Source organism: Corvus kubaryi, unplaced genomic scaffold (assembly GCF_017639235.1).
Source record: "Corvus kubaryi isolate FWS band 111438036 unplaced genomic scaffold, C.kubaryi_AGA036_p1.0 72, whole genome shotgun sequence".
NCBI classification, from domain to species: domain Eukaryota; kingdom Metazoa; phylum Chordata; class Aves; order Passeriformes; family Corvidae; genus Corvus; species Corvus kubaryi.
In genome coordinates, this window is record NW_024582060.1 from 2885838 (window position 1) to 2906332 (window position 20495).

Below are 20495 nucleotides of genomic sequence, written 5' to 3' on the forward strand. Positions count from 1 at the left end.
AGTTTTATTTCAGGAATAGCTGTGAATTTAAATGTTTGGGATTGTCTTTTCATGACCATTTGAGAATTGTTTTTCAGAATCAGCTTGTTATTTATATTTCTAAAAAGTGCAGTCATTTAAATGGGAAGGAAATACAGTGAGTGATTATAAACACAGATCACAAATATATGCACTTATGATTTAGTAAATACTGCAGAACTCATCTACAAACTCAAAAACTGGTACCTAAAGTTAATCTGTGAATAAACAAGATATCTGTAAAAGCAAATGTGTATTTACTGCAAGTAGGTAGAAAGGTCTAAATACAGTTAATTGTTTCTTTCTGTCATTACATATATTTGTATCAAATTTTATCAACTTACTGTACCTGGAACTGTTAATAGCTGTTGGTTTGAATTCTCCTTGATGAGCTGAAAAGAGCAAATTTCAGTGCAGAGGTCTATAAATTTCTAACATGATTTAAAAATGATTTAGCTTTCCAGAGCAGCTGGTAAAGACAAATTCTGTTCCTCACAAAATCTGTGCTGGCACTGATAGAATTCGTGTGCGTTGCAGTAAACCGCCAGTGCAGAGGTGGCTGTGATACAGACTTTGGAAAGGTTGTGAAGAAAATATTAGTAGGAAATACCAGCCTGCAGCTCTAGAAAGGATGTGTGAAGGCTTTTCCTCAAAGCTGCTCTGTGCATTTGCTGTTAGTGCAGTCTTCAGGCAATGAGCCTCTTCTCTGTGTTGTATCAGACCAGGAATCCCTTGGTCAGGAATTCTTCCTCCAGCTCTGACTGAAACCTGGTGTGGCAGAGCAAAAATGTTAACGGTGATGTTTTCAAACTGACGAGAAGAATCCTGGTGCCCCTTAGTCACAGTTTGTAGTTCTGTGGAGGGGAGGTGACAGAGACTATTTCCTCTCTGATTTCACCATGGAGTCACTCAGTAGATGCACTCAGAAGACAGCTTCCCCAAAATGCTGCCTTCAGCTCACAGAGCTGCATCAGATGACGGATGGAAAGCCTCAGGCTCTAATTAAAAACACATGGTCTAAATACTCCAGCCTGAATGATACCACCTGAAAATGAATAATGTAGCCTGAATATTTTAATAAACTTTGACAGTAAGAGAGAGTGGATCTGCAGTGAGATAGCTGACCTTATGCACCCGGGCAAGTGCAATTCTCTGAGTCAGATCATTTGTGAAGTCAGTCCTGACCGCTTCCACAGTTTTGCCATGTGGGGCTTAATGAATGGAGTTCTTGCTGTCGATGCCAATGTGTTTGGATTCATGCCTTTTGTAACTGGAGTCATTCAAGTACAGTCTCAATATTCTTTTATTAACCAAGTGAGTGCTTCATATCTGATGAGTTCCTCTCCTCCTAGGTGAATTCAAGCAGCAGCCTCATTGAAAATCTTGTTCCTGGTGCCCAGTACCAAGTTGTGGTTTACTTACGGAAGGGACCATTGGTTGGACCTCCTTCTGATCCTGTCACATTTTCCATTGGTAAACCCCTGAGCCTACTGAATGAAATGCGTTTATTTGCTTTTAGGGTGTTTTTTTTTTTGAACACAGGTAGTATGTTCATTAAGTCCTGTAGACCATGCCTTGATTTTCTTGAGTTTAACAGTGGATCTTGGTGTTGTTCTCTGCTTTGGGATTTGAAAATGAGAAGAACCCTCTAAGACTGACAGTAACATTTTCAAGAATGTAGTTTCATGTCCAACAGGCAGAGCCACTGCCTGTGATTTAGGATTCCACCAGGCTCCTATAAAGGGTCATTTAGGACAGAATTCAGTATCTTTTCGTTTCAGTGTAATTTCTTTTGTTAAGATTACCACTTAAACAAAATGTATTAAGTAGAGAGAGGGCAAAGAGAAAGAGATTCAGTGTACAGAGTTACATTTGCAGAGAAATACTCAACCTGCCTCACCCAGCGTCTCCTTTTGACAAAAGGTCTGCTCAGTGGGAGAGCAGGTGGCTGAAAGTTAAAGATCTTCAGTATTTTTAGTGCTGCTTCCTCTCTGTGATTTAGGGAAGAAAGTGAAACAGAAAATAATGTTAACCTGTTAAGAATTTAATCCTTAAAAAAAAGCCAATATGTGGCCTAGTGATTATGGTGAGAGCCTTTTCTTTCCAGGCAATCTTCTTATATATTTTCATAAATTTGGTCTGAATAAAAATTTTATAAGTATGCTATATTTCAGTAAAGGAAAAATTAATAAGGAAATATTTATATATACTTTAATATTAAAATTTCTATAATTGGGCAGTTTTTACAAAAGCTTTTGATCTTCTTTCTCACTCTAATTCAAAAACCTGAAAAGTTCTACTTTTATTTTGCAAAAGTAAAATCATGTATACCCAAAATAAATGAGTTGCTTCATTTTCTCCACTTTTGTATGGCCTTACAACCATGAAAGATTCTTAAAAAACTCAAAATGGCAATCAGTTTCTGAACAGAACATCTCATAGCTTTCTTATTTCAAAGGGACTGTTTTTATGCAGTAAAACAACAGTCATGTGAGTTTTCATAACGGGTTATTGAATTTGATGCTAAAATAATAGAACTGAAAAACAAATTGTGGTGGCTAACAATGAAGGAAAGTCAAATAAAATAAAATGCACTTTAAAAAGTATTCAGTTCTCCCAATGTTTATCGTAAGGCTCATTTTCACAGGGTGAGTATTAGCAGTGTAGAGAAAGCAAAGGAAGGAGATGGTAAATGATTTATAAAGGTAAAGGCAATCGTGTGCTAACATGGGCTGAAATAATCTGGGTGCTGGTCTAGATTCTGACCCTGTGTGCAATAGCTGGGGCTCTGCAACCCTGGCAAATGTCAGCACTAAGTCCTTATTTAAGTGGCCTCAGTGAAGTCATGAAGGATAATTGCTTTCCAGACCATACAGGTTGCAGAAGTTGACCCTTATGTGACATTCTTCAAATCACTTGACTCCTCTTTCTCAGTGTCACTGTGTGAGGCAAGAATAGCAATACATGACAGAACCTTTAGGCTCCCCAGGGAAGGAGGGCTAGAGATGAAAACTTTTCTGTCTTGCAGTGCTCTGGCTTTTGATGCTTTTGTTTTTGAGCATCTTGAAATATCTCCTAAGCATCCTGATTCTCAGAGTAGAATGGAACCCTCCATTTATGAAAAAGCAAGCCGTGTACTTTATCTCAAGCTAAGCAGCCAACACCAAGTGGTCCGTAGCCAGTTCTGAAAAAGTGATTTTAAACTGGAGGACAAATGCTTAAAAAATGGTATTCAACCCCTTGTGACCAAGATGTTCTTGGGAATTAAAGTTGTGAAAAAACCAGAAATAAGTAGGACTTGATTAAGGAAAGATACCATTTTAAAATAAAGTGCAGCTGATAACATGTGCACATTACTAACCATAATTTCTGGTTTACAGTGCCCACTGGAATAAAGGATCTGACACTTTACCCTTTGGGACCTACTGCTGTGGTTCTGAGCTGGAACAGACCTTTCCTTGGGGTATTCAGGAAATATGTTGTAGAAATGTTTTACTTCAACCCATCAACGATGACATCGGAGTGGACAACCTACTATGAAATAGCAGCAACCGTCTCCTTGACTGCCTCTGTGGTAAAGTCACCATTACCTACTTGCTTTCCCATGCCTCTGTGGCCCTGGCACCTTGTGACACTTCTTTCCCAGCCTTTTCCCCATGAATGTGTATATATGCCTTCAAGCCTGGCACTTTTTACCCCAGCAAAGCAGAGAAAATGGCCAGGGTGCTAGAGGCATTTTCCATTCTAAAGTAAGGCAATGCCAGCTGAACCATGCTGAATTTCAAGCAGAGCAGTGAGACAGGAGATGAGCCTCTTTTCCTGTTGTTGTTCAGCAAGTCCAGAGGCAGCTTCAGTTTGTGGGTCAGTTTGTCAGTCAAGGCTTTAAAAGTTCCGTCATCTCCTCAGGGGGTGCACTCTGAAGCCTTATCTACATAATTAATATTGATAGTATGGATTTGGGGCTTGCAGGCTGGTCTCTCAGTGTGCCATCTGGAAGCCTTAGCTGTGGAGAGGTTTTTGTGAAAACAGCCTTCATGTTTCTGAAGCTGCAAGATCTTAGGCCAGGGTTTTAACTAGGTGAACACTGGTCTCTATCAGAACACACTCACACGTATACTCACAGGCGTCTTTGCAGATATAAAGTGAATTTTTCCTCGTCTTTTCCATTATTTCCTGGGGAAGGTGAACAGATTTTATTCAGACTTCGCTGTAGTGCGAGGCAGAAAGCAATTCCAGCTGAAATTAGTTGTTCAGGAAGTTATGAGTATGCAAAAAAGATAGCAATAACTTCTGCTGCTGGTGAGAGCCACAGTGATTTACTGTAATTGATTTGCATAATACCATTTGTGGAGTCATTTTGGCTACAACGGCTTTCCTGTAATTGGGTGTGTGAGTATAAATTTAGCGCATAAATCTCCAGGGAAATTAAAAACAAAAATAACTTACCAAACTAGTAATTAATATCTTGTAATCATGACTCAGCACAAATAGATTAATAGCTGAGTGATCTAAGTCATCCAAGAAATAAAGCTGTCATCCAGAGTTAATGTGGTTCATTAGAAAAGGAGATGATGTTGTCCCTTACTGTTGCAAATCCTGTTCAGGGAAGCCAAGTTGGAATTCCTTTGTCTGGATTTCAGTCTGAAATGCAGCAGTGCTGTATCACAGCTAAAGTGAGCATATCTTCACGGATAATTTTAAAGAGTAAGCGTGAATTAGGAAAAGAATGTTTCCCTGTTCTTCTGCTGTGGCATTTAATGTACAGGTAGGTACTGGTGAACTTTTGGTTTGCTTCTCTAGTGGTGCTCCAGAATCCCGCTGTGATCCCTATGATCTACTGACATCTCTGAGTGATGTGTTCTGAAGCAACAATGAGAAGAATCAAAAATCAATGTCTCCAACAGCATGAAATAATCAAGTATTATTTGCTGGAGGGTTGACATTTGACAAGAACCTTTGGATCTGAATTTTTCTTTTCACTCTGTTTAGTTGCTTCATTCATTTTGTGCTCTGCAACTTCTGTGAAAATTGTCAAAGCGATGTTGGTATTTTCAGTATTAGCCAGGGGCATGTCAGAAGAAGTCCAAGTATCTTCAAGGTTTTGGTGTCAATGTGGATAAAACTTCTTCCAAAAATCATGAAAAGAAGAGATCACACCCCCTATATTTGCATTGCCTTGTAGTATCTGGAAAAAGAGGCCACTGCAAACAACAGAGATCTGTAAAAATAGCAATTTCTACGTTGTTGAAGTTGTTCATTATTTTCAATTTGCTTTTATTTTGAATTTTAAAAATATCATGAGGCTTTTCATTTAAACATAAATATCTTAAATGTTCTGTGCTGTCAGTGGAAGAATTTGAATTTTAACTTCAATATTACATGCAATATTATAATATAAAACATACTGCTTTTTATACTTCATTTATATCTCATTTATATTTACAGATATAATTTATGTCTCATAAGTCATTTATGTTTCATTCATATTCCATTTATAATAAATGATAATAGAAAGTGAAATGCACTTTGAAAATCGGAAAAAAATACATCTTTTAAAGTGACAATATCTGAGACAAAAATGTTGCTTCTAATTTATCCTCAAACCCCATTTAATCAAACTAGAAACACCTACATTTTCCAGTTTAATATTTTGCCTTCATCACACTGGAATTGTGATGGAAGATTGCTCTGTGTGGGTGACTCTTACCACCCTGGAAATCCCTTAGAGATTCCCGTGGCGGGGAGAACCTGAGGCCAGGTGGATGTGGATGAGCAGCAGAGCCATCACAACTGTGTTTGCTCCCCCTGCACAGATCTCTTAGTAAATTGAAAGGCCAAATTTCAGAGATTTCCACTGAAGTAAGGAGTGGGAGCTCAGAAAAATGAGCGTGGGCACTAGATTGATAAATACTGCTGTATTTCAGAAGTCCTGCCTTATGCTGGTGAGTTCTCTCCTGAGCTGCTCTTTGTGTTTTGTCCCTTTACAGAGAATAGCCAACCTGCTGCCTGCTTGGTATTACAATTTCCGGGTCACCATGGTGACCTGGGGGGACCCAGAGCTGAGCTGCTGTGACAGCTCCACCATCAGCTTCATAACAGGTAACCAGCCAGCTGAAAACACTGTGGGAATGCTCCCGGGGGCAGAAGCACTGAGAAGGTCTGAGCTGGGTGTGTGTTTCACCTACAGATAGTTGCAAGTTAGGATATTTATCAGCTAAGTGGGGTTTTTTTTTGGTTGGTTTGGTTTTGGTGTTTGGTTTTTTATTATTTTGTTTTTAAATCTCTGAGGACTGCTTTAAATAAACATGTATATAAAATTTTCTTATGCCAAGCACAGTGCTTGATTGCTCTGTTCCAGTCCTCCATCAGCTGAATGCATGGCTCCAGTGAGGGCCAGTGGTCCTGCTCAACTTTTACCACACCCCCTGTTTGGCACATGGAGAAGTTAATAGGTAAATAAGTAAACCTGAATTCTTAGGTTTCTTAATATTATGAAACACTTTTTCATTTAGCTGCAACATTTCCAAATGTTTTTTCCTCCTCTGTCCCCCTCCCAGTAATCCCCAGGTCAGAGCATGACTTGTGCAGGTGAGACAGGTGAGCTGATACAGCCACATGGATTTCCCTCCTCCGCTTGGGACCAGCCATGGATTTAACACACTCTGGCATCTCTTGGCAGGTTATCTTTGGATTTGAATCTCCAACATGTCCAACAGATCAGCCATAGAGGGACCAGCATGAAAGAGGCCCTGTTAGCCCCTTGCCATGTGTTCCCAGCATCCAGGCTGGTTAGGCCTGGAGTCAGAGTTCTCCATTGAATCATTTTGCTTTTAAGTGTCACTGTTTATTTCACCTCGCTGAAGTCTAGGTGCTTGAAAGCAGTAAATAATTCAGTTTTACTGTGAGAGGCAGTGAAGTATGCCTTGCTCTTCTTTTCCATCTGTAGGCATCAAATTAGAAGGAAAATCAGGCTATAATGTCCAAGACACTCACTCCAGAGCAGACGCTAGCTTAGTCCCAGATTTTTATTTGGTGAGAGTCTGAGAATGTACCTGAAAAAGCTACTGAGGAAGACCCATTTCTAATGATGATTTATACAGTGCCTGTGCCTGAGAGAGCCACGACAGAAAAGTCATCAGCAGGTTAAGTTCTAGCTCCACTGAAGTCAACAGAAGCCCTCCCATGCTGAGTTACCTGATCCCAGGCTGCACTGCTGGCAAATTCTGGCACTTTTCCAGCATATCAGAAACTCGTGACACCCACCATAGCCTCGTGAAGGGTCTCCTGGGATATTCCTTGTCCTTTGGCATCCATCAGCTTTGCTGTAGCACTCTAAGGAAGCAATTTTCCAGCTGGTTGGTTGCTGTGTGAGGGAAGAAATGTCTTTTCCAACTGATTGGGGTACCAGGTTCAGCATTTTAAGAGTGGAAATGTTCCGGTGGGATACTCACTTCAGTGTTGTATCTCCAGAAACCTGCAGCAGAAATGAGGGAGATTAAGGGTCTTCTAAAATGTAATTTGTCATCAGTACCAATCTGGATATCTGTATGATGACAGGAAAGACTGCTACTGCTCTTAAATGAAAAATGGATCAACTTCTTAACTAGAAGATGCAGACAAAATCAGAAATGGATGAATCTCCCAATGTCATCCGTTTGTGATTGGCAAAACCTCTGTTAGAGAAGGTCATCTGGTCTTTAGTGAAAATACCCAACTGGAATGTTGTATCAGTGGTAATTTCTCTTACTATCAAAGCTTTACACCCTGTGTTTCTGATCTGAATTTTTCTGGTTTTAATATCCAGTCCAAAATTCTTGTTGCACTTTTATCTTGCTGATTGAAGAAACACAGAGCTTGGGCCCCCCCCCCCCCATACAGAATTTAGTTTGTTTTTTCTGTTAATAAATTGCTTCCATTGAACTCTTCAGGTGCTTTCACTTTTAGGTGTTTTCTCATGTCAGTTTTTTTCCCCACTCTGCTTCTCTAATATAAAAACTGAAAGTGTAATACCAGCCTGCTGAACACTCTCTATAGAGGCACAATCAGCTCCCTATTCAGAGCTCTCCTGTGTGTGTGCATCTAGGTGATTGCATTTCCTGCATCATCACACTGGAGGTCTGTGTTGATTTACTTCTGTTTTATGGCTCCTGACAGAATTTATCATTTGGGAAGTGTTGTCTACGTGCCGTTTTCCAGCAGACCCAACTTTGCACCTGGCACTTTGAAATGCACTTTGTTTGAGCAGGCCCAGCATCAGGGGCAATATTTCAAAGCTCAGCCCTGTCCAAGCCCTGCACTCCTCTGCCAGTAGCCACGTTGCTTGCGTGGTTCATCAGCGCTGCTTTTACTTTCAGAGTATTGATGAAAATGTTGAATAGCAATGAGCTATTAAAATCACACTGTGATTTTAAGAGAAGAGTCCTAACAAAGAAAGCTGATTTGGTCAAATTGCAAGCACTTGTCAATAGATGGTCACCACTGAATGTGAGCATTACATGCCCTCCTGTCCCCTGATTGCCTTATTACTTGCAATCTCTTCAGCTTTGCCCGAGAACTGCAGGCAGGCTAGCTTGTGAGGAAGTGCCTTGCCAATTTGTCATGTCTGCAGGTTTGAAATGTTCATCCCCAGTAGTGCTGCCTTTTTTAAGTTACCGGGGGGCTGAGAGTTCTTTCTCACCCTCAGCCTCTTTCCTCCCAAAGAGGGAGCAGATGGTTTTGTGGAGCACTTGGGTCCCTTTCTGCATCATTTTGAACAATGCCACCTCCTCTGCGCAGGTTGCCAGGAATTAAAACAAACAAAAAAACTCCACCAAGAAGCCCTAAATTTTAAAAATACTGGAGTGGAGGTTTTGTAGCGTTGACAGTACCCCATCTGTCAGTTCTTCTGTGTATACTGGAGAGCCAACCTCTACACCTGGAGCATAAGCTTGAGTTTTAAAAACAGTAGAAGGATCGTCTGGGAGTTGGAGAATGCAGCTTGCAGAAAGCTCAGAGCAGACAAACCATTTCCCTAACACAGGATCCCACTGCTCGTGGGGCTTGACTGGGGCTTGACTGACTGCAGGACTTGGAATGATGAGATGTAGCTCTCTCCCACAGCAACTAGGGAGATGTCCCCAGGAGCATGGGGGAGATTTGGGGGATCCAAGAGGCTTATCAGAAGCAGGATTTGTTCTCTCAGCTCCTGCAGCAGCAGTTGCACGTTGTTGTTTTACTCAGGGAGAGATCGTGGCACTGCCAGTGTTGCTGTGGTGACTAATGAGTTTTTAATGCCACCTGCTGTAAACAGCTGGATTTAAAACAATCATAAGCAAAGGCTCTTTAGGCCACCAGCATTTGCTTTTTTTACCATGAGGATGCTTTTATCTTTGGAGAAGCAAAAGGAGTGAGAAAGACAAACTCTTGGGTTGGTGATTACCACGACGTGTGCTCCCTTTTGGTCCTGTGGGTGCTTCCAGCTGTCGCTTTGGACCAGGTCAGCAGCAGACTATGACTTGCCACAGCCTCTCTGTGCCACTCAGCTCCCTTGTGCTAGGGCAGTGGGTCACACAAGCCCTGGCCCTTCGATTCTCATTTGACATATCCTGGACTTTCACTGTCATGAAAGCATACGTCAGTAACGAGGCACAGGGGGAAATCATTATCCGTGTATGACACTCATGTCAGTCATGGCCTTAAATTGCAAGGAATATGCAATCCATGCACAGGGATGGACTGGGAGCTCTAAAAATTAAAAGAAACACTGCTTTAAAGATTTTATACTAAATCAGGTTGCTTCTCCTCAACAGCATAAAAGGACATTTTCCTTTTATGGATTAACTTGGGAGAACAGTCTTCCTAAACGTTTCTCAATGGCTCTAAATTGTCTGTGCATTGCGTTTGCTGCCTTCCTCCGCGATTACTTCAGTAAATGTGTTCCCTAACAAACGTCTCGATGCCCGAGTCGAAGGAGCCCTCGTGAAAGCAGCAGTGCCATCTCGTGGCCCCTTCGAGGAGACCCGAGCTCCGAGGCCATCCTGCGTTCCCTGTCACCCACAGCTGTGCTGGCACACCGGGCTCTGCTCCTGGGCAGGGTCCCCTCGCCGGGCAGCTCACCTGACCTGCCTTGGCATGGGCACACGGGACACCACAGGGCATGTGCAGAGGAAGACCAGCCAGTTCGCTCCGTTTTCCCTGCTGTGCTCCTCAAGAATCTGCCAGGCACAGAGGTTCATACCTTTCCCCATTGTATCCAGGTTATCCCACTCATGTCTCTTTGGGAGGGGGTTGAGATCGTCACTGATCGCTGACTTTCACTTTTGGGTCTCCACTCGCCATTAACTCCTCTCTGGGGCCCTGCACCTTTGAATTTGGCAATGAAGGTGAGCTGGCCAGCTATGCTCCCTCTGCAGAGAATGGAGAGGCCCCTCCCAGAGGGAATCCTCCTCTTAAATACCAATTTTAGGAGGAGATGAGTTATTCTGGAAGTTGCCATCTTCCTGCAGGTCACAGCTGATGAGAGACCCGGCAAGGGAAGGTGGCTGAGTCACAGTCCCTGGGGGTATTTGAAAGACTTGTGGATGTGGTGCTGAGGGATATGGTTTGGTGGTGGGCATGGCAGTGATTGATCTCAGTCTTAAAGGTCTTTTCCAGCCTGAGTAACTCTATGTTGCCGGGGCTGCACAGAGAGCCAAGGACTTGCTGGCAGCTCCAGAGCAAACAAGACCTTCTAATAGGCTGGAGGGGTTGTGATGGGGCCCTTTCTTCTTCCCTTCCACCCTGGGAACAAAGGTGGTCATAACTTCTCATGCAAAAGTTATTCTTTGGAAAACTGCAGGTTTTGGACTTTTCCTTCTAGAAAGATGCAAGCTCAGGGAAAATATATTTTTTTTCCTATGGAAAACGTATCAAAATTACTCAGTGTAACAATTGATTATTTCTTTTCAGTTCAGTAGCACAGTGAAGCAACATCTGAGGCTTTTAACTTGAATTTGAATTTCACTTACAAAAGATTGCAAAAAGAAGTGTAATTTTGTTCTGATTTTCTCCCAGGTGAAACGATGGTTTTCATATCTTTCAGCTAGTGCTCAAATGCAGTAGCTTTTACTGACACTTTCCTGCTAGCTTTGTGATACTCTCTTCATGACAGTATCCCTTGGCAGAAGTTTATCACTGGATTTGCCAGTCAGCTGTGTTACATCCTGTCTGTAACACGCTTGCCTTTTTCCTTCAGCACCCGTGGCACCCAAAATTACCTCAGTAGAGTATTACAACCACCTTCTGTATGTCACCTGGACCTATGGAGGAGATGGTCCTGACCTTTCTCATTCCAGGATGCTGCATTGGATGGTCATTGCAGAAGGAAAGAAGAAAATCAAGAAGAGTGTAAGTATCAGTGTATAAGGTGGGTGGTGTTAATTTCTCTGGGATTTTTTTTTTGGGCAGGTTTTTGGTTTTGCTCAGTTGATAACTTTGTATTACAAAGTTTTAGCAAGTTTAGTAGAAGCCTGATTAGTTAGAAGTTACTTCACTGCATGCGCTTCCAAAGAATGGAGCTCTCAAAAGAGCCAGTGGAAAAATTGTTTCTGTGGTGATCCACTGCAAGTGTTGGTAATTTAGATAATTTAAAAAGAGCTTAAAAGCTTCTCAGCTTCAGACAATAGAATGTAAAGAGTATTCTTATATACAGATATGGTATTTTCCATTTTTATTTATTAATAAACAGAGTAAACTACTGGCTGAGGTTTTTTTAGTTTGTTCAAGTACTGTCTCTTCCCATTTTCTGACTTCATCCTCATGAATTCTATGTTCTTCATTTTATGTTTGAATACAAGTTCTAGTAATTGTTGGGATGAGAATTTCCCCCAGAATGGTGCACTTAGAAAACTTGCTAGAGGCTAAGGTGCCCTCTTGGTACATACTCTTGAACATTTTGAAAAATGGCTTAGAAAAACAAATCTGAGGGCTGCAATCATGGGTTAAAGTCATTAAAGTCAGTCCCTGGACACAGAGTGAGAAGTGTTGGGAGTAGGGGTGGAGCAGTGCAGGGCAGGATGGTGTAGCCAGCAGTGGAGCTTCATAGAGCCTGTGGCCTGAGACTGACTTTACACCTCCGTTATCTTTCAGTCATTGACAGGGAAAAGGTGCCTGGTCTTTTTCAAGGGAAGGTTTTCCCTTCCACTTAAGGCTTAGTAGAAGCTGAGTTGGAAGTGTATTTTCAGCAGAAGTGCAAATTCATCAGCAGTTTTCGTTTGGATTTATGTGGAGCGTCCTAGCTTTCATTGGATTCCTTGTGGCTGCAAGAGTGTGCCCATCTGGAGCTTGTTGCAGCATGAATCTAATTACTTGATTAGGAGAAGTGATGACCTTTCTGAGCAGCAGGAATTTTCAGGATTTGGATCCTTATTTCAAACACGGAAAAAACCTAGATTTTAATTTTTGTCCTACAAATAAAATATTCTATCAATTGAATTTGAAAAAAAATTCACAATGATGTCCCTCTTTTCTCTTCATGTTTTCTGTACTGTTATTATTCTTTCAGTAAAAATCTGATTTCTCTACCATCCAACTTCACTGAATATGAAAATTGTAGATTAAATAATTATAAAATAAATATTTAATATGAAAAATTAAATAAAAGCAAAATTGAATACATAACTTTAGATTAAATGAAATATTAAAAGTAGAGGGTATCTACAATATAGTATATCTACAAATAAAACTTTAAAGCTTTAGGGATGTCTTTACAAATGTTTGTCCTTATATTCCTTGTAAGACAAAGGAACCCAGAGGTTATTCTTTAGGAAAGTTCTGCAAAAAACGATTTATAGCTGACTTTTACAGTTCTGTTCATATGGATAAATATGGGTACACACTTGCAGGCATCAGGGCATACCTGTTCTCCTAAGCTCTGTTAGTCACCTTCAGAAACTGTTTCCTTTTAAAGTCATACTATATTGTAATCTCATAATATGGTTTATTATGATCGTTTTTATGGTTGTTTTTCTTGTGGCATTACTGAAATAAATAGGTAACACTGTCAGACAATGTTAACATTTTCTTCCTGCTCCTTGTGTATTTCCCAAGACTCCACAGAAGCTGCTCAGTTCTTAGAGAAGTGAGGGAAATTTTGTGCAAAGCCCTATTAGTCTTTATTCAGAACTGTCAGTTTCTCTTGTATGTGAAAGCTTCAGCTTCAGAGAATTAAGTGACTATGAAAACCGACATGAGATTCCTGAATGTGGCCTTTATAGATAGACTCCAAGTGCTCTGAGAAAGGTGTGTTCTGAGTTCTGCATCCTTCTCTGTGACTGGAGAAATGGGGAGATTACTAGAAAATAAAAGGGAGGAGTTGTTGTCAGTCTTTTGTAACTCAGCTCAGTTTTGGATCTGATTTTGAACTTGCAGATTATTGAAGTCAGACCCTGAGATCTATTGTCAAGTCAGCAGGTCTCCAAGAGGTGTTAGACGTGCCCAAATGGATTTAATTTTTGGGTTTGTAGGATATATAAAGACTTGCCTACACATGGCTTGTGTGCTCTTCTTTGAGGTGTCTGACCTGTTTTAAATTCCTTTGAAATTGAAATGGACTCAAGTCCAGGGCTTGCTTGGCATTTTGCACAACTTGAAAAATCCAGATGCTCTCAGTGGTGTGAGGGAGATTTTCTTTTTTTCCTTAAATTTTCACTGGTCACATAGAAAGTGCAGCCTAAAATTGTCTTCTTTTTGCATTGTGCTCTTCTGCTTTCATGGTTGTTATCCACGGGAACTGGTTGATCTCACAAGTCTGGAGCATGCAGAAGACGTGCTGTGATGCACAGGGCTTTCTGTGTGGTGTTTTGAGTGACCAGGTTAATTTTACGAGGCAGTTGTATGGTTTGTGTCATCTTTAAGCTGCTGTCTCTCGATTGTTCAGGTAACACGCAATGTGATGACTGCAGTGCTGAGCCTGCCTCCAGGGGACATTTACAACCTCTCAGTGACTGCTTGTACTGAAAGAGGCAGCAACACTTCCGTGCCCCAACTTGTGAAATTGGGTAAGAAATGCTTGTTTGTAAATTATTGACTCACTCCACTCATTTGACTGTAAGGTAACTCTGTCAGCAGATGCAGCACCTTCCTTGTTTCAGAGTTATGTACCTGTACCCCATTTCTTTTGCAAAGCTGCAATTTTCACCTCACCTTGCTGTGAAGATTTTCTCATTCCTGGGTGTGAAGATACTCTCCTGAAATGGTTTTGCTCAAGAGGAGCAAGAGTGGCAAAATTGGACTGTAAGTGGAAGTAGGAGAATGGAAATCACTTAGTGCCTTGCTGAGAGAACAACTGAACTTCGTCATTGCTTCCCTGAGGTCTGGAACACATGTAGGTTTTGAGAATGGCAACTCAGGCTTCACAGATGACCTGTTCAATAAAAAGCAGAACCTTCCCTTCTTCCTTTCTGTTTCTGACAAGCCTATCTCTAGGTGTCTCTGTCACTTGGTCTGCTTTCCTGTCTCACTTCCTCTCTCCCTGGACATCTGCAAAGTCTTCCAACACCAAAAACTTACCCATAAATACGAATTAATGATAACACTCTTTATAGAAACAGTCAGATTCATGAATGTGGAACCCAGCTTCATTTTAAGAGAAGTATATGTAATATACTCACAGAAACAAAAGAAATCCTTAATGTAAGAGTTTCAAATATAACTTTCTACCTAATATCTTTCTTTACTTGGGAGGGAGACTGGACCACTGCACCATTATACCTTAAGAAATTTTAGTTCTCTTTTGAAAGTATGTGGAATTGTTGAGCCTTAGGTACCCAAAACTCTGAATTTCCAAGTGTACCAAACTGCTTTTACGGACGTTAACTCCACTGAGAAGGTGGATAAGGAAGAGTTGGTAATTTCCAACTGGATTATCCTCTCTACATGAATAATAATCCTTTTGTGAGTCACCGTGAGAGAAGTGAATTTGAAAGACTCTATAATTTCTAATTGGATTAGAGGTCTTGAAACAACCATTGTCGATTTATGTTTCTCAGAACTCTTACTCACATCTCTTAAACAGTGCTGATGCAAACCGTACAGATACAACAGTCTGAAGTTCTTGCAGGTCTTCTTACCAAAGGCAGTGTTTGAAAGATGCAGACAAATTCCATGAATTTGCTTTTCCCTGTGCAGATCATATCCACTGTTTTCCCCATGCCTCATGTCTGTGCAGTATTTTTGTGTATTTGTTACCATGTCTGAGTGGGTGAATGTGTGAGGGTGAGTATAACCCCCTGTTGTTACCATTGTCCAAATATTTTAGGGTGCTGTTTCAAAGTATCATCTAGCTTTATCTTCCAGACAGATCCACAAGCCTTATTCATGTTGCACACCCTGCAGCATGGTTGTATCTTCCTGTTCTTTCCTTATGGACAGGCACTCTTATGCAACTTGGGTGGGTATTTTGCCTTTCAGTGACAACAAAGACAAGGTGGAATGAATTCCATTTATTTTTTTTTTCCCTTATGGTATTTGAACTTTGAATAGACAAAAGTGGGGATATTTTGCCAGAGGTTTTCCTTCTCTCTGTTTCTGAGGGGAGCAATGGGAGTTGTAATTAGCAGTAGTGGAAACTGACTCTAAGTGATAGACAACTCAGCACTTGGCAGTCACTTAAGCATTCCTGCCAAATGTTCTTCCCTCCTTGATGTTTGCTTCATCCTGGCAACTTTCCACCTGCAGAAAAATCAAGCCATTTGCTGGAGGCAAAAGGAGGATTTGCTTGGGATGCTGCCCAAATGCAAAACTCATATTTTAATTGAGGCAGTTTTTTTACCTGGAGTGGAGAGTGTTTCTGAGTCCAAGAGCAGATATATGGGTGTAATTATGGGAGAGGGACACTTTCCTATGTAGCACTGGGACAATATGCACACTGCAAGCCCCATGACACACGTGAATGTGCCTCAGTCCCTGCCCAGCTCTTTCCATAATTCAATATGGCTTGGGCAGACTCCAACCCCGGAACACAGATCTGATTGTTTCAGGATCAGATACATCTCCAAAATGTCTATAACTACTTGAGCAAGTCCCTTGTGCCAAGGTTCCTGTGACAGCATCTCACACAATGAGAATAACAAATTATTTGTGAAAGGAAAAAAAATAAATCCAAAATGTTCTTGTGCATCTCCCATTGTATGCAGTCTGTCAGAATCCTGAAATCTGGTCGTTGTTTGAGAATTACAGCTTTAATTAAACATCCACAGAACAGGAAATCTGAAAACTGTGCAGAACAGCTCAGAAATGTACAACCCAAACTTCACAGTCTCTGAAGGCAAAGCAGAAGAGCCCAGGAGGCCTGAGGTGTGGAAAGCTAGGGATTGCCAGTACCTGTCATGTGAAGTCATCAGGCTGAAAATCGAGTTCAAGCCTTGGTGTTTAAAAAATACTGAGGAGAAAATGTATCTCTCATCTTGACACTATGCCTGGGCTGTTTGCTCCTCTCCTGGTCCCCAAGGTTTCCCCTGCTGTTCTGTGCTTTCCATTCTCCAGGTTGGTTTGGGTGTGGTTACAGTGCGGGGTGACCTCCACAGGCGCCCACAGGCAGGGAGATGGCCCTGGAGGCAGCAGCCAGGGCTCTGGACATGGGGCCAGGGGTGCTGGGTGCAGACCCACATCCATGTTTGACAGGACTCTGATGCCATCACTGCCAGGAGACCCTCCATCTATCCCTGTTGTTACAAGGTTGTTCCCAGACTCCTGTGTTTGTTTGCCCATTGTCAGTTCATCCAGCACAAAAGCAATGAAAATCAAAGTGATAAATTGAGGATCTCTGGAGATCTGGACCTCTGCATTCCTACAGCTCACAGAAGTGAGCACAGCTCCAGTGGCCCTTAAATGTCAGCCAGAGAGGAAGAAAAAAAGACTACAAGTTTTTTTTTTGTACTGGTAATTGGCTAAACATTTCCTCTGCTGCAATTAAATGAACCTAGGCAGCCTTTGCTTGTGGGAAGCTGCTTCTTTATAGTCTCCTGGGCAGGCCTTGTGAAGAAAAGCTTTCTCAGGCCAAATGCATTGCTAAGAGGTGGACAGTCATCTTCTCTGAAAGAGTTTCTGCTAGCATTGTTCTATTAATAGAATCCACTGATCATCCTCAAACAAGGGCTCTGCTGAAAAGGGAAGTGAAGTAATTATCCATCTGTCCAAATAGAGAAGGGTTTAAATAGAGAAGAAAAACCAACACACTTCAGCATCTTCCCATTTTACAGTGGTAGTTTGTCATCATGAGAGGATTTACATTGGTAGACTTTATCTGAAGGAAATGAAAGGTAGAAGGGCAGCAGGCATTGCTTTCAATTCTTTCGTTTTTCTCAGTTGTCTGGAAACTTAAAGATAAGCTTAATGAAAGGAGATTTTTCTCTTACATCAGAACCAGCCCCTCCAAAATCACTGTTTGCTGTCAACAAGACTCAGACCTCGGTGACTCTGCTGTGGGTGGAAGAAGGAGTAGCTGATTTCTTTGAAGTCTACTGCCAGCAGGCTGGATCTGGCCAGGAAACAAAAGTCCAGGTATGTGTCTCTTCTTTGGTGTCCACTCTTCATCTCTGAACCTGAGACTGGGCCTTGTACTGTTCTGGTTTGGTGTCTGCTCCTTGGCATGTGCACGTAAAGCGCAATGACATTTTATACCAAATGTGATCAGGTGGTTCAGAACTAAACTTCTAAAAGCTAAACTACTAAAGCTACACTTGAAATACTAAAATATTTCATTGTTTTGCAATATTAAGGTTGACTTTTGTCTTAATGATGAGATTACATAACTGGCTGGAGAGAAACTGTATGCATCCAACAGTGTCAGTGTTTTGGCTACACGTGGAAATGGCTCTGATAACACTGTGCAAAACCTAACAGGGCACAAAACTAAGGGAATGGCAATGAGCAAGAAGGGAAAAATCATCAGGTAGATTCAAAAGGAATGGGAAAAATAGACATATTTAGATGCCATGAGATCTCTTATACAGTATTATTTTTGGAGTACTTTATTCTGTTAACTGAAGTTCAGTAGGAGCTTCCTTGCTGTTCAAAGAGTACCTTTATGCAAATGTGGCTGCTCCTCATGCATTTTATCTCGGGGTGTTTTCTTCAAGACCCACCTTCTGAGCCTCACAAATGAACTTCCTTTTCTCTCTGTCCAGTCAGGTACCCGTGCTCAGAGGCCACTTGAATGTAGAAGTATTTAAATTGGTAATGCTGTTCAGTGAAAAACAGAGAGCAGTAGTAGTTTTAATTCCTTGACATTCAATGCTGTACAACATGTGAGGTTTACTTTGTGCTTTAGCTGATGGTATTATGAATCACTCTGATTACATGCCACAAAACATTATTCTCTCATGTGGACTGTGACACATAATGGGGAATCATTCAGAAAGAAGTGAAAAATTACCTACTTAGAACCACTGATTACCACAAAAGACTTGCACACTCTTTAATCCTATGGAAGATCAGTCTGAATTATTTAATATTCTTTTTAAACTGAGACAGACAATGACGAAAGGAAAAAAGAAGTGTTTAAATGCACTTTAATCTCTTGTATAGTTTCGATTCCACATCTAGATCCCTGCTTTTTCACGCTGAATAGCAAAGGTCATGAAGTCATTATCATCACTTACCAGAGATTCAGCATCGATGAGATTGGATGAGGAAAGTACCACAGGATTTGCAACTTCAGTTCAGATCTGTTTTTAAGAACATCAGGAAAAGACTGCTTCATTTGGCAGATGCTTCAGTGGGTGTCTCATTTGTTGACGTGAACATCTGGCAGTGGATAATGCACAGAGGTTGTCAGCTCACTCCTCATTAGATTCATCACTCTCCTTTCTGTCTCCATAAAAAACTGGGAAGGGCTCCTTTCTGAACTGTAAAAAGGGATGCTTTCCAAGCAGACTGGTGAAAATTCTTTGTGATTTTCCATGCTAATTACATGAACATTTTTGTCCCTTTTCCTGCATCTTTAAATCAGTGAAATGAAAAGCAACAGCTTTCTGATTTTGAACATCTTGGATTTGAGTTGACTAATTTAAATTTCCCAGAGGGGAAAATGGAAACATCCAACCAAGTCCAATTGCCAAAGTTCGGCTCCTCCTTTCAGCCCAGGCAGTAAAAGTCTCCTCCCTTACACTCATGTGCATGTGATTTCATCTGCATAATGTACCTCAGAATTGCTCTGCAGCAAGAACCTAGAATTAGGCCATGACTGACAACAGGCTCCTGCAAATATCCAGTGCTTGGGACTTGTTACAGCATCTTGCATTCCCCATCTGGAATGAGTTCATTCATAAAACTTCTCCATCTTTCCCTTCTAAACCACTGGCTCAGTGTCTGTATTTTTCAACTGTAACCCACCCCTGGTTCTGCTGGACGGTCCAGAAAATCGAGGGCCTTAAGGATCTCTTTTTTTAAGTCAGTGTTGTGACGTGTTGTTCTTGTTGTGTTTGTTTTCTCTTGCTCTATCAGCATTTAAAATCCACAAAAGCGTTCACAAGGGTCATAGTAATTAACACATTGTATAAATACGTTATATAGAGTTTCTGCCAGCTAGAAAAACTGAGGTGTAGGGTGTTTGATCATAATTATTCTCTAGCTTTGTTCTTCACCTTGGCTACTCAGAAGGGCTCAGAGGCCTTCGTATCCAGAGGAGCTGCCTCAGGGGCAGAGATGACATGCATTCAGATCAGCATTGTGGTTTCATTCATGGCAGAGATTGTGACTGCCTTGGCTGTTCTTTGAATAGAAATAACTTTGTTTTCCTCCTACCTCTGTGGCTTCGTAACCAGAGCTCACCAGCTGTGCCCACCCCTGGGGGTGTCCTGGAGGTCGCAGTGCTTCCCCCCACCAAGCATGTGCCTGACCAACCCACTATGGGGCACCTGTCCCTCCCTCCCCAAAAGGCTCTGGGGTCCCTGGAGTGCTCTGGGATGTTCCTGCTGCTGTATTCACCCCTGTTCCTCTCCATTTTCTGCCAGACTATCTGCCTGTTGGGTAGGCCCTGGTTACCTTTCATGTGTTTCCAAATGCTGATTTCTTTCACCAGATCTGATTTTATCTGTCAAATACATGGAACACTGATTTGTGCTCTTGCATTTATGGGAGAGACAAACTCCTGTGTGTTTTTCCCCATGTCTGCAGGAACCTGTCACCGTCTCTTCACATGTCGTGACCATTTCCAGCCTAACCCCTGCCACTTCCTACAACTGCAGTGTGACCACCTTCAGCCACAACAGCCCCAGTATCCCCACTTTCATTGCAGTTTCCACCATGGGTAAGCAACACTTCCCTGCTTTCTTCTTCCTCATCCAGCTGCATCTGGTTCCCCTTGCTTTCTGAAGCTGCACTTCATAATGCTGGCCCCAGGGGTTGTTTGTGTCATGAAAAGGCTGCCAGATGGGGATGGGATGGGATGGGATGGGATGGGATGGGATGGGGTGGGATGGGATGGGATGGGATGGGATGGGATGGGATGGGATGGGATG

The 20495-nt window shown here is 41.7% G+C and overlaps 1 protein-coding gene across 3 annotated transcripts in view; it reads left to right on the forward strand.

The window, feature by feature from the left end:
* PTPRO (protein tyrosine phosphatase receptor type O) overlaps positions 1-20495 on the forward strand; it is a 146978-nt gene that overhangs the window by 98400 nt on the left and 28083 nt on the right. For all 3 annotated transcript variants that reach the window (XM_042050324.1, XM_042050325.1, XM_042050326.1), the window contains exons 8-14: positions 1371-1491; positions 3399-3592; positions 6006-6117; positions 11231-11382; positions 13913-14033; positions 17396-17535; positions 20152-20284. In XM_042050324.1, the coding sequence (XP_041906258.1) occupies positions 1371-1491; positions 3399-3592; positions 6006-6117; positions 11231-11382; positions 13913-14033; positions 17396-17535; positions 20152-20284 (973 nt within the window). The remainder of the gene's footprint in view (positions 1-1370; positions 1492-3398; positions 3593-6005; positions 6118-11230; positions 11383-13912; positions 14034-17395; positions 17536-20151; positions 20285-20495) is intronic.